A 16,718-nucleotide genomic window follows, 5' to 3' on the forward strand; every position below is an offset into this window, starting at 1 on the left:
CATGTCCGGCCTGGAAAACTGACAGTCCCAAAGCAGCCCTATGAGTCAGCAACAGAAAGCACACGAAGATGATCCCTTGTAAAACGACGGGAAATTCTTTACATTTTAATGTTACTATTTAGCTGTAACGCGTGGTGCATGCACTAAACCAAAATTACAGTCGTTCCGATTTGAGGGCCGGTTCTTAAGGCTGGTTAATGCCGGGTTTCGGGGAATGGCCACATCCCTTGCTACTAAGGCCACGGGAGTAGTCCAGGCCTCTGCAGCTGTCATTAAGCCGTTAAGTCATGACTCTTCCACCTGTCTGGGTAAATCTATCCCCGCAACAAATGCAGACACACTTGTAGGGCTCAGGAATGACTGTTTATAAGATCATAATAGCAAAGTCTTGGGCAAACCAGAGGCGAGGCCTTCCCGGTCACGCTATTTCCTCAAGGCAGATCTCTTTATTTCCCATAAGAAGTGAACTACATTCCTCTTTGTGTGGCCTCCTCCTTCCTGGCCATCTGTATTGGTTCACCACTCTCCTGGGTTTTCATGAAAAGCCAGAGACAAGCTCTCCTCTTCCGGAAGGCCTGGGTCATGTGTTTATGTGCTTACCACAAAAGCATGAAGCATACCACTTGTTTGGATTAAAATCTCTTTCCAAAGTCTGGACCTAAAGTTTCAAAACAGTAAAAACAACTCCCCCAAAAAACTCTTCAGGCCAACCTAGTGAGCATGCATCCCCTCTTCAAAAGTCAGTTATTAATTAGGGGGTAGTATTAATTAGGGTCTCAAAGGAGAAATTCAGGTTTAAATGTCAATCTTACCTTTTCTGGGCACTGTTTCATTTGCAAAACAAGGATAGACTAGTATCTAGACTCCATAGACTTGAGAAGACTGGATGAGGTAATGGATGTAAGGTACTGTCGTGACATGTCATCAACATGATAGCCATTTTTATTATCAGACTTACTTGGAAAGTAACCACATTTTTCTTTAAACAATCTGCAAGTGGTTTTGTTAAGTTAAATGAGGGATTTAGACTTTCGCCTAAATTTTTGAGTTTGCACTGGTTTGCCTTATTTCCTCTGGAAACCAGAAAGTCTATGTTCTAGTTCTGTTTCCTCCCAATTTAAGACACTTGTAGGTCATTTATATCCTTGAGTCCATGTTTTTCATCTGTAAAATGGGGTTAACAGCAGCTATTCTGTAAGATATGGAATGAGATAATTAGGTACCCCATCCTTGCTGCATAACAGAATAATCTATGAGCTTTTTGGAGATTTCTGGATGCAGGATACAGCAGTGGATATCTGGAATAAACAGACAATTCTCATAAACATATAGCTTGGGCTGAGAACCTTTGCTTCAAAGGTAAGGAATCAGTTCCAAGAGAATCCTTTTTAATCTAATCTGATTTATGAAGAGTAAATTCACATAAAACAGACATCTGATTAAAGCCATCTGAGGTCTGTTTGCAACATTCCTTGTATTTTAAAGTAAGTACTGCCAGAAATTTCCAGAATAACTAGCCCTCCTATTTATTTGTTCACATACTTAACATTAAGTTGATCAAAAAGCTCATTCAGATTTTTCCATAAGCTGTTTTGGAAAAACCCGAAGAATTTTTGGCCAACCCAATAGTTTTGACCAAATTACCATACGTCACTCTCTGCTGCAAAATTGAGATTTGGGGTAAAAGATACGATATACAGCTCTGCTATAATCCTTGTTTCAGATGACCAACTAAGTTGAAAATGGGACATTAATCAAATTACATTTTTTCCCCCAAAGATCAACAAAGATCAGGATCAAAAGATGCAAAAGGATGGGACAATGTGAATATCTGCTTATAAAGTCATGAAGGCCTATCATTATGATTTTTAAAATAGACACAAGGGTCTGTATCAATACAAAATTTGCTTCAAATTCTCAGGTTAACCTAAAAATCTAAAGAAATAGAAGACACATGAAATCTTATAACAAGGAATGATCTCACAGCTATTTCAGGACTTACAGCAGTGTTTTTAAACTTTTATGAAGCAGAATCCAAATATATAAAATAGATTAACAGAACCCTGGCTCTCTCTGCTTCCCCCATCCTTGGCCACTCTCTACTTGGTCCTCCTTTTTGCACAACCTAAGGGTTCCATGAAATTTTAAAATCACTGCCCTATATGCATGTCCCTTTTCACCTGCTTTTTACAGTTAATAGAGGAATGAGCAGTTGCCTCCACTTCTTTTTCAGCAGTAAATACTCTCAGCTTCCTGTAGTCCCAACTGCCACTTCCCTACTCTATCCATTTGTTCTAGTCTTCCATGTTAATTCACTTCAGGAAGCCTGGCAATCAGCTTTTCCAATAGATCTTCTGTTTGTTGCCATCAGGTCCTAGTTTTAGTTGCAGCATGTGGGAGTGAACCCAGGCCCCCTGCACTGTGATCACTAAGCCTTAGCCACTCAGCCACCAGGCAACTCCCCCCAACAGATTTTTTTGGCCACTTCACACAGCATGCATAACTTCCACAATCAGGGAAACTGTGCAGTGGAAACTCAATCTTTAACCACTGGATCACCAGGCTTTTGTAAACCCAATATTCTTAGAAATTCCTCAGGACATAATCTATTGTTCTGAAGCATGTGGCAAAAAAATCTTTACTATTTAAAAGATGTCAGAAAATGATTAACACCCTAATAAATTTTTATTTGGACAGGAATCCTGTTGCTTTTTACATTTGTTGCTGAGGGTGTGGGCAGTTTTATCGAAGTATGCAATGTACAACTTAAAATAGAAAAATCTGCTAGTTGTTCTTCACTACTTGTGCCTATTACAGATAATAAGTAAACTTTCACCAAACACAAAAAAACACACTAACATAGCATCTCTTCATTCTCACACATTTGTGTCTTGAATATTACCAGCTTTCCCATTACCAGGTAAACTGAGTCGCTCATAATTTCAACTTGTCCCTATTTATTCCAAAATGCCAGAGGACATGGGCAACCGACATAGCGTCCTTACTGGAATTTATTCCACCTAGATTCTGCAATTGAGTTTGAATCAACCTCTTAGAATAGTGTCTTTCACTGTGATCCAATACACATATATTAGGTTGAACCATATGACACTGCAGATAACTATTTTTGATCTACATGAACAGCAATTACATATGTTTAGCCATACTTTAATACATACTCTTAATGTTTTCTATTCCTTATTACTAAAAGGAAACACTGATCATGTGCTTCTGAACTTGGTTGAATGACTTAACTAATGAACGGCCCAACAAGTACAAGTTTCACTTTCAATCCCTATTGCAGCATGCCCCATAAGTATATCACTCATACATACATTCTGCATCCATCACTCCTAGAGCCAAATTTAGTATGCATCTGTCCATTCTTTTCTTAGCTGCATCCTTACCACACAAAAAAAGAAAAAGGCAGACCAACACCACTGAGAGAAAAACAGCCCAAGGAGTTTATTTTCTCTTAAAACTCATTTGCCATTAAGTAAATCAAATGAACCAACCTAGAGGCCTCAAATATGGAAAATGGCTTTGTCATATTCTTGCCTTCTCTTTCTCCAAAGTTAAACAAAAAGGTATGCACACTCTACTAAAGTCTGACGTGCCCTCTGGTCACTCTGAAATACAAAGAGGAAGAGCATGGTTCCTATTCCCCTATTTTTTTCCTCCTCCTCTCATACTAAGAGCTGAGTAAGATTGTGATTTTTGTCTTCTTTCCCCAATGGCAAGTTTTCTATTTAATAAAAAAAAAAAATCTAAACAATCTATCCTGTTCTAAACTGAATTTAACCTCTTTTACAAAAGTAATTACTAAAATTACAAATATCAAGTAATTTAAAAGGGTATGCTCAGAAAATGGGAAAATTCTTATTAGTATTTCATATTCTGTAACTTGTTGCAAAACGAGTCACATAATACTTCTTCAAGTATCTAGTGCAAAGAAAACAACCATTACATGAAAATTCTTGAACTTTTCACAAAGGCCCTAAGGACGTAGGAAATCCTAAAATGAGCTCATACATAGTCACATGTCACTGCTTACAGGGAAATAACACTCCACATTCCAAATAACAGATTAAATTCCTAACCTGTTTATATACTCTGTTCTAATTATGTTCCACTATTTTCATTAGTTAACCACTACACATACCAGTCTCAGTATAAAACACACATATTTCTTACTAAATCCTGAACTAACCCTCAAATCATCACCCAGATAATCAAAATATTGAAGCATCTTGTGGATGGGTCCTTTGGTTCTAAAGTATTGGAGAATCATTAAAATCTTGAAGATTGTTTTTCCTTTAAGACTGGTTAGGGCACAATTTGGTATTAAGCATTTATTCAAAAACCTAAAGAGACAGACTATATTCAGGTTTTGAAATGAAAAGAAAGTACAGATCAATTGGTAGTTATGGTATTCAGTTGATGCCCCAGGCAGAGCACTTACTGCATACTGAAAATAATTTTTATTTAAAATTAAACATGGAACTTCCCTGGTGGTTGTGGCTAAGATTCTGTCTTCCAATGCAGGGGACACAACTTTGAACCCTAGTCAGGGACCCAAGATCCCACATGTCATGGAGCAGCTAAGCCCAAGAGCCACACTGAGCCCTCACACTCCAAACCCGTGCGCCAGAACTAGAGAGTCAGCACGCTGCAACTACTGAGCCCCTCTGCCACAACTTGAGTCGGTGCAACTTAAAGATCCTGCATGATGCAACTAAGACAAATAAATACATAAAATTAAAGAGCTCAGTACGTGGACGGGATTGTCAGACAGCTAAAACATCTCATTTAATCTTTACCATGAGGAGCTTGGCTCTCAAGAGTTGAGAATGCTTCTCAGTTCCATATTGCACTGAAAATATATTTCTGGGGGTAGGGCCTAGGCACTGGTATTTTTTAAAAGCGCACCAGGGGATTCTAATGCAAAACCATGATCCAGTCAGTCATATTTAAAAGCAGCATCATTCCAACTCAAAAATAACCCTCTGTAGCACAGCTGGCCCTCTCCAATACCCCTTAGCACCCACGAAGACCTTGGAAAAACTTTCCAATGGGCCTCCCTCAAATCCTGGGATTCCATCATCTTACAGATCTCCTTGTGTCACAATCCCCTACATAATTACACACTGACTCCTCTCCAGTTTCTCCTTGAACTGTTTACTTGTTTCTGTTCCATTCAACCTCACCCTCTTTAGACACAATGTAACCTAATCACCCAATTAATTTCCATGAAAACATAAAGAAGAAAAACAAATACCTTTTGTTTTGAGATCAAAAGCAGCTTGTATGAAGGCTTCCCAGGTGGCGCTAGAGGTTAAAAACCCACCTGCCAATCTAGGAGATGCAAGAGACTAGGGTTCAATCCCTGGGTTGGGAAGATGGCTGGGGAAGAAAATGGCAACCCGCTGCAGTATTCTTGCTTGGAGAATCCCATGGACAGAGCCTGAAGGGCTACAGTCCATGGGGTCACAGAGTTAGACAGGACTGACTCTAGACAGACTGGGTTCACTTAGATACTATTTGCTACTTCTGAGATACAAACATGTCTGTTATGCAAGCACAGCAAGAGTGTTTAGCAAAACTATCCTAACAGTTACTCCCATCACTTGAACCTCTCCTCCCAAGCCAAAAAAATTTAAAATGCTACAATTACTTTCACCATTTTCAACAATTCGCTTATTTTCAAAGTGTTAAAAAGAATCCTTCCTTAATAAAGTTCTCTGGCTTGAATTTCAATCCTAACTTTACCTTTGGGGACAACAAAATTCCAACACTTAACAGTACCCAGGACAAGAGAAATGTACTTACCTGATCTAAGAATTCTTGGGGGCAGGCTTCTCACATTATTTCACAATATAAATTGTAAAAACAGGTTGGCACACTACACATACAGGAAAATAAAAACTTCAGTTGATTTAACTTACAAATAGTCAAAAATCTATGCAATTCCCACTGTCTCTCAGAAAGCTCATTGACTACAGAAATGGGGAATGTAAGACAGACCACATTGCAACAGAATAGAGTCCATGATAGTTCATGCTGTCTTCATTCAAAAGACCACAATTAGGCAGTAAGGGTGGGCATTCAGTTTCTTGAGGACCATTATTGGAAAACTCAATTAAGTCATCAGAAAACCTAATCTCCAGTCCCAGCTCTATAGCCATCTATTAATAACTGTGAGACAAATTATCCTCTGGACCTCAGCCTCCTCATTTTTAAAACAGGGTTAGAATTAGTGTCTTTAAATCTTTCCAGCTCCAATATTCTATTTATTGGTTCTGTAGTTGTTTTCTTTCCCTATACATTTGAATTTAAAAACTGTAGTGATCTGCACATCTAATTGCTATAAGGATGTGTATATATACATAAAAATGTTTTCTGTCACTTTAGATCCTTAAATAAGGAACAAAAACTCTATTCTAGGTTAGAGAGTGTTTACCATCAGACAAAACGAAGATTAGAATGGTGAAGTACCACACACCAGCAGTCAGCAAAGTTAGAACTTCTTCCTAGCTGTGTACTAACCAACTGCCTCAGCTAGCGGTTACAGAACACTTCAGAGCAACCCACGACACTGTGACCCAATCTTTTGCTAGTAAAAGTTGCATACTTGGAACTGACTGAACTTTCTGAAGGGAGGCTGAAGCATTCCTTGCTAGTCATTTATGTAACTTTGTTATTCTTTGTTTTGCATTAGTCTGTCCGAAATGCAAAGTAGCTTTATTTCTTCCTTGAAATGTTACTTTTAACAGGTCTATTCAGGTCATGTTTTTGTCTAAGCTTCAACTTTCTATTGAATATTCCTCAGAATAAAGAAAACAGCTCATTTTAAACAAGAAGTTTATTTAAACAACAAGACGCTTGACTTGAAGGGAAAACTATCTAGGATTCATTTCTTTTAGAGTAATTTATCCCTACTTAAAGACAGATTGCCCTACATGTAACAGCTACGTACAAAAAAGTTATAAAATTGTCCTTGGTTTTACAATGATAAATGAAAAACATTAAAATTCTCCAATCGAACAAGGTATGCAAGAATTTTTATGTTGTTCTTTTTTTTTGTTAAACAGTGAGAGCAAAATAACTTACTGGAATATAAAGATAAGAGCTGATGAGCATGCCACTAATGGAGAAAAGGGGGTATTTTCACAGAATCAGTATTTTTCCCCATCCCATCTCCATTTGATGTCGATCAAAACATACCATTGGCCATTTAGTTAAAAAAAAATGCAATATGCGTGTGCACATACACCAGTTACTTTATGTACAATAAAGGAACGGGGAGGGGAAATGGAAGAATAGAGAAACTATAGTGTAGTAGTCAGGATGTGGTGGAGCCAAACTGCGGTTTTCTAATTGAGAATGTCTTCTTGGTCTGAAGGAACAGAATTCTGGAGTAAAGGAGCAGGTTCCCTTTTTAGTTGACACCTCCTGTCTGCTGCTGGAATACATCAATTGTATCTTCATCTTCCATCTCCAACTAGCATAAATGAGAAAAAATAATCCACCATTTGTTACTCAGTTCTTAAAATGTTTAACTATCAGATTTAAATATATTGAATGAGTTCTATCCCTTCCAGTGTTATTTCAGATGTCCCACAGCTTAAAGTAGCATTAGACTTAGGTTTGAATAATTTTTCACTTGGTCTTTTTTATTAACATTATAGAAAACTGAGTTTTTAAGTTAAAAAATAAGTATTACCATGAGTTAAATAATCTTTCATTACTGAAAATAAAAGTGATGTGTATGAAGGATCTCAATGCAATGTTTAGATGAGCAAAACCCGGAAAATAACCAAATTATAAAAACCCAAAGAAATATGGTACATGCATACATGAAATACCATATAGCTATTATTAAAGAAAAAGTAGATTTACACACGCAGCAAAGGAAATATCCCTTAGAGACAGTATTAGGCTAAAAAACAAATTAAAAAGCCAGGCATCAAATACCATGCAGTATTACATCTGTATACATAGTTCTAATTTTGTGTAAATGTGTGTACAACAAGAATATATCCTTGCCTACGTACAAAACAGTGGTTACCACCATGCAATAAGAAAAGGCATATGGGAAAAACAGACTTGTTAAAATCAAAAGGGAACTGTTTCTAACGAAGTTGAAATATAGTACAAGTAGGGTTAAAGTATTAAAAATATTAAGTCTCAATTCTCTGTTTGTAAAATGGAGTATCATTCAGTTATAAGAATTCAATGAGTCAAAGAAAGTATCTAAGAAAATGTAAGTGCATTAACAATTATACTGCTGTTAAAACTGGCTGCTAAGATGTTCTAATTTATATAATTCTGCTACTTAATAAATACTGGAAGAACAATTCTAAAATGAGTCAGTATTATTCTAAAACAAATTCAATTCCAAATACTAAAATGGTCAATTCCAAATTCAATTTGAAGATTTTATAAATGCACTTGTGAACAAACCTTCCCCAGGTTTAATTATTTGCAGTTAGCATAACAGACAAGTTCCAGAACTTTTTGGTGGTGGGTGAGTTTCAAATAACAGAAAATACATTATCATCAGAGCCCAGCATAATGGTTTAATTCTTAAAACCATCAAAACTGGTTTTCAGCCTATCCACTAAAATGAAACTACTGAAATGTTTTTAAATTTTTTTTGTTTTCTTTTTAAATTTTATAGTGAAAGTTTAAATGCCTTTGAAGGATACAGGAGAGCTTTTTCTCTCATTCAAGAGAATTCAGCTCCTCCTTGTGGCTACACACTATAATTGCTTCTTAGAGATTCACCAACAGAAAACAGACGTGAAATTTTTGAAGATTATCAACAAAAACAAATCTGGATGTTCTGTTTCACTCATACTTATAACTTCCTATTTTTTATGGGGGTGATAAATTCAAAAGTACAAGGGGTCCAATTTAAATTTCTGCTATCAATTTCCCCCCCAAAACTGGAAATCTTAAACTGAATTTCAGAAGGTAAAAAGAAACAAAAGACAAAAAATTTCTGCTACAGAAGGTAGCCCAGTCAATTCCCTACAAACTGACAGAACAACTGAGATTATACATAGAGATTAAGGGATCAAACAATTAAGGGGTTTGCAAAGAGACCTACTATCAACAGCCTTAAGAAACACAAGCTATCAAGAGACCTGCAGTTAGAACCACTAGATTCCCTTCAGTTCAGAAATATCCGTAATCAAGACTTCAAGAGGAGCGAAAATGGCTAGAACAGTCAATCACTTGTGAGAAACCCTGAGTATGACCTAGAGCTGCAGCAATGAAAACAGAAGGAAAACAACAATCTGAAGCAACAAGACAGGAATTTTAATTATTTTCTTCCAAATGATGCTGGCAAGAGAAAAACTTCGATTAAAATAAAATGGACCTACTAGCTTTACTAAGTGATAAGTAGATATTAAAAAACCATTGGCATTTCTTGAATTTATTCTTATTTTTTCTTTTTGTTCCCCTTTGGTTATATTTTACATAGCTTTGAACTCTGGTAAAGAACTATACCCCAATGACTGGAAGTTCACAAATTAACAAAGCTGTTGAGAAAATTATGAACACACTGGTTTTCAAGTTAGCACAAAGAGATTTTTACCTGTGCAGGTGTATCTGTTTCATTGATTGGCTGCCCGTCAAATCGGAATCTGATCTGCCTCATTGACAAACCCTGGACAAAGAGTTTAACAGCAATAAGAATGGAAAGAAAGTTAAGATTATGTTCAGGTTTCCATATCAATTAAGTGATTTGGGGTGATTTTTACTTTCTCTAAACTATAGTATGTTTTTCATTCTATTACTAGAGCTTAATTAATAAATTCTATTACTAGAGTATAACTTCAAGAAATTTTTACATGGATTTAAGGAGATAAATGAGCCTAAATATGCAACTTTCTGCAAAGGGGACTCCAACTTATTCAAGAATTACCTACCTGTCACAAGGGTGGGGAAGGGAAAGGAGCAAAATAGTGAAGCTGTTGGTAACTGCAGCCAAATGAGAACAAGATAGGAAAATAAAGTATCTTCGGAGGATGTTGTGAATATATTAACTACAAAAATAGCTTTCTTGGAAGCGTCTTACACAAAATCGTTCCTGTATCATGCACAAATTACAAACTGTTAACTCTTGCTATACAAACTCTTTGCTTTAATATTTAAGAGAAAATTAAACTGAGCTCCTAGGACTAAAAACATTGAGATCAAGTATTCCATAAACACTTGTTTAACACCTGTATTCCCTTATTCAAGGGATTCACTTATTCACTGAATTGGTCTTTAAAACTACTTGTAACATACTGCTTTCCTTTAAAACTCGAGTCTTTGACACATACCACCCACTTCCAGACTAGCTCTTGTCTTGAGGAACACAAGCAATCCCCCACAGCCATAACCTAATTCATTCCTCATGACTTTCAAATTTAGTTTGTGATTACACAAAGCAACCAAGAATCCAATGCCAAGCCATTACTACTATTACATAGTTACAAACACTAGATTGGAGACTACTGCTTCAACAAAACACTAAGCACCTTCTATATGCCGTGTTCTTCCCTCACTACATCAACTGATAAGGACATAAGGTCAATGGTGTGACCATTCAAAATAAGGAGGGGGGAGGGGAAAGGCAGGGCCAGGAGAACACAAGCAAATTGTACTCCTTTACTGCCACCTTTTTATGCTTTTCCTTATCAATAAAAGCTCTTTTATTTTGCTAGAGATCAAAAGTCCAAAATTCAGGAAACTGGCTTTTAAGATTCCATAAACTATGTAAATTTAAACAATGAATTTACACTAAAGCAGTATTTGGTTTTCTCTTATGTATAAATCTCAACACTGAGCTTTAGAGTTGTGTCCCAGAAGAGCTATGTGAGGCTCTCTCTACATGTTCCTCCTTCATTTCACAAAAATGAACTGGACTAAACCAATTATTCTGGGCTCTCTGAAACTACTTGACACCCTAGAGAACAACTAGGGTTAGGGTAAATTTACAGTAGAATGGAATACTATGCTGTCATTTAGCTGAAGTATCTATGGCTGATATTAAGTGGGCAAACTAATTCTACATGTGAATGAAAAACTTATCTAGAAACCAACCTCTAGAGATACTAGTCTGAATCTCTATCATTTTATAAGCATTTGAACACATTTTATAAGCCAGTACTGGTCCAGGATCTAGAGAAACAGTGAGCAAAACAGCCCTATGCTCATGGAGCTTACATGTTAGTGCAGAGACAGGTAAATACAATAATCAAAGAAAAAAACATCAAAACAAACAAAAAAGAGAACTGAGTGAACTAGGGCACTTTGAAATCAGAGAAGTCCCTGAGGTAGTAATCAAGTGTAGAGTAAAAATGATTGAAAGCTCAGCACTATCCAATAGAAATACTGTGTAAGCCATACACGTAATTTTAAGTTTTCTAGCTGCCACACTACAAAGTTAAAAATAAGTAAAAGCTTAATAAAAATATTTTAACTCAATATAATTAATATACTATCCTTTCAACATACGATCAACATTTTAAAAATTGAAACTTTTGTCATACCGAGCCTCCAAAATCTGGCGTTTATTTTACACTCTACAGCACATCTCAATTTGGACTAGCCACATTTCAAGTGGTAATCAGTCACATGTGGCTTGTGGCTACTGTTTTGAGCCAAGTTTAGACAGAGAACAGAAGTGGGTGATGGATTTTGAGTTATGATGCATCATCAAGGAAGATCCTAAGGTTTTGGCAACTAGATGTAAAATGATGCTATTTACTGAGTGGGGACACCACAGAAAGATTTCTAGTAGAATCAAGGGTCCTCTTTTGCATGTTTAGCTTGAGATGCCTAGTAGGCATTCACTGGGACTCCTCCAGAGATCCAATGCCAAATGAGTGCATTAGAAAGTAAATATGAAAAAAAAAAAAAAGAAAGAAAGAAAGTAAATATGAGCATTCAATTAAAACCCTGATAGGAAATTCTTGGGTCTTCTTCCTCACCTGCCAAAAAACTTAAGCTCTGCAAATTAGATGGGATAAATACTGAGTTTTTTTTTTTTAAATAACATGTACCACACTTAAAAAACATGGTCTCAGTCCTCTTCCTTAGAACCAGAGAAACCACTCAAAAAGTAAACAGGGACCTTCTTTCACTCAAAACTTTGAGGTTATCCCCAATTTAAGAGGAAAATGGGAATAAACATCTTTCCAAATTCTTCCTGGATACTACCTTCAAATCGTATTTGCATTCCAACAGATATGCAGTAAAATTATATTCTTTATGGATTGCCAATGTTTTTTCCTCTAATGCAAAGTAAGAGTGGTCTCAATACATTTAGTCAAATATAATCCCAACCTTATGCCTAATAACTGAGAAAAATCAAAGAAAACTTTAATCTGGGCAGTACAGTAGATTTATTTTAACACAGAAGAGAAACAAAAAAAATCCTTGATTGACCCACTAACTGACCTTACAGGACAATTGCCTATAAAAGGAAAATCTGGAAAACAGAGGATACACTTTACTTTTTCTGGGACACAGCATAATGCCCCAGCTTATATGATTCTGGCAAAAAATATATATATATAACTGTTAATTGTTAATCTAAGAGGCAGACTCATGGGTATTCAATGTATCCTTTTCTAAGTTCAAAAATTTTCAGTCCAGTTTTAAATGAAAGCTAAAATTTAATAGTAACCAGAGAAAAGTTAGGCATGATATGCAGAGGATTTTGTTAAAAGTTACCAAATCTAAGCATGAGTTTCTATTTTGTATAAAGTTGTGCTACATAAAAGTTCCACCTTTTAATATTCCCCTGTAACCTGAAGGGGTATTATTGCTAAAATACTGTAGATACTCTTTAGCATAATTAGTAAATATGTATTTACTAATTGTTACAGGATTTAACCAAAATGCTTCAAATAAAAGTACACTGAAGGGCTTATCTTTGTAAAGAATTATGAAAAAAGTTACCTATATAGATAAAAAATTATAATCACAGTATTCTGTTATATAAGTACATTAGGCATAAAATTAAGCTTCAAACTCAAAAGAAGTCTTTGGTTTAAGAAGCCTTTCAATGTCATAAAGGAGACCCAAATATCAACTCAAATTCAATCTCCCAACTTGTAGAGGCACCCCGCGAAACTTGTAGAGTTTTTAACTTTATTTTGAACCTATTCTTAGAAGGTGAATGTGTAATGTAGATAAATTGTTTTAATCTAACAAAATAATTTTCCAAACTTTTATATGTTATTCACCCAGGGTCAAGCAAGAAAAATACTTACTGTTGGATTAGATGTACTAGTTCCTGCTATACTTGCAAAAGTCAACTTTAAAGTTGTCTTGTAGTATTACAGACTCAACATCACAAAAGGAAGCTTTTTTGTCTTAAGGCTCACATTTACCTCCTAGCATCTGTTGATTTCTACTTCCTCTTCTTGATGTAAAAAATTTACTATTTTCTGAGTAAAATTCAAATGTCTTTTTTTTTCATTTATCAAATGTCTTTAATATAGGAATGTTTACACCTGACCTCTCTACTATCAGTGTAAAACGAAAATATTACAACTTTACATGCTTCAGAAAATTTGCAATGTCCTTAAACTCACATTTAATTTTATTTCCAAGTTGGCTAAAATACTCGAAATAAACTGTTTCAACACAAGACAAATTTTTAATTGTCAAAAAAGGGCCTGACAAGAATGCATTATGGCACAGAACCAGAATCATGTATATGAACCATCTTTCATGAAAAAGATGATTTCATGAAAAATCAACAAACCAAGTGTATGATAAAACTCTGATATGTCAAGTATATAAGTGTATATATATTCTACCAAAAACAATCTATTGTCATATTATACTGGTTTCTATTTCTCAAGAAAATGTTTGTGTTTTTTAATATGTTTTATTCAGAGGAAGTACACATGTCAGCTCCTCACCTGTCGTTCACAATAGGCTTTCATTAGTTTACTAAGTGGTGTATGCCTCTTAATCTTAAACTGCACCACAGAACCATCCTGCCCCGCCACCTTCAAATTAATATGATCGTTGTTCTCAGTCTTGACTCCTTCCTGTTGGGGGAAAAAAAAAATTAAAGTATAATTTGGAAAACGTAAAAGACAAACACCTTTTAAAGAAGCAGTAGCCCAAGTCACATCAGAAATCAACAGGTTTCTCATTCTGTATGACAACAGAGCATACAGCTGTTTTCAGCTGCTGAAATCAATCTGAAAGATGAGAAATCCTGAAGCAACAATATTAAATAGCTGTCGCAGAAACAGAAAAGCAGCCTACTTTCAATATTATCAGTATCAACGATCGATTTTTAAAGATGTACCCCCTTCAATTTACTGCAACGCCCTTTGACTGAGTTTTTAAAAATGACATCTCCCAAAATATATCTTTGCTCTAAAACGACTAACAAGCATCCTTTCTCGTTTTAAAGTGCTTTGAGTACACAATGCAAGAAACAAAAATCTAAAGCTTACAATTCAAAACTCATCACAAATCTCGTTAAAAAGTTAGCAAATTAAGTTTACTAACAAATCTCAAACTACATTAAGAAAACAAACAAACACCTAACTGAGGAATATCCTTTGATTCTCTCCGAAGCAACAGTAATAACTCAAAACCACTATTATTGTTCGCCTCTATGAGCAGCTTCATTTTTGTTTATTTTTAGTTGAGAGCTTTTTCTCCACTCCCCTCTGTTGTCATGAGTCAAATGCAGTTTTATTCCAAGTCTTCCTCGTAGATTTCGACAAAATCTGAAGTTCACCAAAACCAAGTGCAGAAAGAATTCTGTAGTCCCTAAACCACTTTAGAAGGAAAGGGGATGGCGGAGGGTGGGGGATCACAAAACCAACCGAGAGAGTCCCGTGTGCCAGGAAGAAGTGTGCGCCCTAGTCCTCCAGGGAAAAGCCTGGTGCCTCAAAACTCACGTTAAAAAAGTTAAGTCCTGCAAAGTCTCTCTGCTCGTACATTTGCCTCCAACTTCTCCAAACCACATGGTCTCGGCAAGCTAAGGGTTACCTGGCACCCAGGGAAAAGCCCCTGCCCATCCCGACAAAAAATGTGGGAAATACTCCCCGGGAATCCCCCAACCACTGCCCATGAGGACAGCCCGACGGGCATCCGGCTTCCAACCCATCCGCAGCCCATTGATTCGCCCCGAGCCCTCCAACCGGCCAGTGCGGCCCGGGGCAGGGGTCCCCAGATGCCTGCGGCCCCCACCCCCGAGCGGGGAAGCCCTGGGCCGAGGGAACTCCTCGCCACCGCAGAGGCGGCAACACCCGCCCGGGCGCGGGGTCCGCCGAGGGTGGGGACACCGCGCGCCCTAACGCCCCTCGTCACGCGCGCCCGGCCAACCGGGCCCAAGAAGCCCCGCTCGCGGCCAGTGGGCCCGCGGGTGTCCGCGATTCGCCCGCCCAACTCGCGCCCGGCGCGCACTCCGAGGCGGCCGGGGGCGGGGGAGGGCGGCGGGGCCTCCTCCCGCGCGGGCGGGAGGAAGAGGGGAGGGAGGAAAATGGCGCGGAGCGCCGGGGCCTGAGCCGCGGCCGCCCCGTGGGGGGCCCGAGAAGGCGCGGGGAGCCCGCGGCGGGCTCAGGCCGGACCCCGGCCCGCACCGTGACCCCGGCCGCACGGCGAGGCGCGGAGATCGGCGCCGAGCTCACCTTGGGCTTTTCGTCCGCCATGGCGAGCGCCGGAGTCTCCTCAGCTGCCGCTTCACAAAAGAGGTACCAGGTCCGCACGGAACGAGCACACAAGCAGCACCAGGAGCGGCAGAAGAAGGAGGCGGCAGCGGTGGAGGAGGGAGAGGGCGCGCGCACGTCGTGCGCTCCCTCCCCCCACCCTGCGTGCGCGAGCCCGAGTCACCGAGGCTCCTCATTGGCTGCCGCCTCGCGGGAGCGCGCAACGCTTACATAACCACCCCCAACCCCCGCCCAGCGCCGCCCGGGCCTGGCTCCGGCGCCCGCCAGGCCGGCGGGAAGAGGCGCGGACACGCGCACCCGGCCCGCCGCGGGGGCGCGCCTGGCTCTGGGCGGGGCTGTATTGTCCTCCTTCTGTGGTGGAGCTTAATCAAAATGGCTTCCAGCTGGTCCTCGGTGGGGACAAGGAGGCTCGAGGCCTAGACGTGAGAAACAAGCCGGGGAAGGCAGACTGACTAGACGAGGCAGGGGAAGCCAAAATCAAAGCCCCAGCACGAGGTTCGCGGCAAAGAACCTCTCATTCGGTGGCCCAAATGCAGCTTTCCTCTGGATAAGAGGAACATCACACTTCCTCTCAGTCAACCTCTCATCCCTCGAATTTTAAAGCTTCAGCCTCAGCCCACGTCCCACTAGGCTCGTGCTTTAGTGCTTTGACTACTTCTGTCCTGCTGGAAACCCCGTACTTTGACTAGCTGAGGGGAAAAGGTTCAGCCTACAAACTCCCTTACTCATGGCCTGGCTCCCAACTTCCAAGAGGATAAACAGCATCCATCAAAGAAAAGTACCAGATATCTAGCTTCCAAACCAGTCGATCATTTCCTCCTCCTGTCAGTTTCAGAAATAAAAGTAGGTTCTTTGCATCTTAAGAACAATCCTGACATCTGTGCCCTGCTTCTCCCCATAGGGTTAATTGATTATTTCTTTTGTCCTATATTTTCCTCCACTCCCTGGTTAGTGTAGAAAAAGACTCTTATTTCTAGTTCCATCTAAAGTTACCACCGTATCTCTCTCTGT

General features: G+C 38.8%; 1 protein-coding gene across 1 annotated transcript; it reads right to left on the reverse strand.

The window, feature by feature from the left end:
* Positions 1-6,847: 6,847 nt before the first annotated feature.
* Positions 6,848-15,827, reverse strand: SUMO2 (small ubiquitin like modifier 2). Its single transcript, XM_065908975.1, has 4 exons — positions 15,669-15,827; positions 13,935-14,066; positions 9,605-9,676; positions 6,848-7,501 (listed from the first exon to the last, which is right to left on the reverse strand). The coding sequence occupies exons 1-4, from the start codon at positions 15,687-15,689 to the stop codon at positions 7,439-7,441; spliced, it is 288 nt and encodes a 95-aa protein (XP_065765047.1). The 5' UTR covers positions 15,690-15,827; the 3' UTR covers positions 6,848-7,438.
* Positions 15,828-16,718: the final 891 nt, after the last annotated feature.

Source organism: Muntiacus reevesi, chromosome 18, assembly GCF_963930625.1.
Source record: "Muntiacus reevesi chromosome 18, mMunRee1.1, whole genome shotgun sequence".
NCBI lineage: Eukaryota > Metazoa > Chordata > Mammalia > Artiodactyla > Cervidae > Muntiacus > Muntiacus reevesi.

Bases quoted from the DNA above. Each gene is read 5' to 3' on its own strand.
- SUMO2 (XM_065908975.1), bottom strand. From the start codon at position 15,689: ATGGCGGACGAAAAGCCCAAG. The intron at 14,067-15,668 runs GTGAGCTCGGCG...TTCCCCCAACAG, and splicing joins TGGCGGACGAAAAGCCCAAG to GAAGGAGTCAAGACTGAGAA. The intron at 7,502-9,604 runs GTAAAAATCTCT...CATTTATGCTAG, and splicing joins AAACAGATACACCTGCACAG to TTGGAGATGGAAGATGAAGA.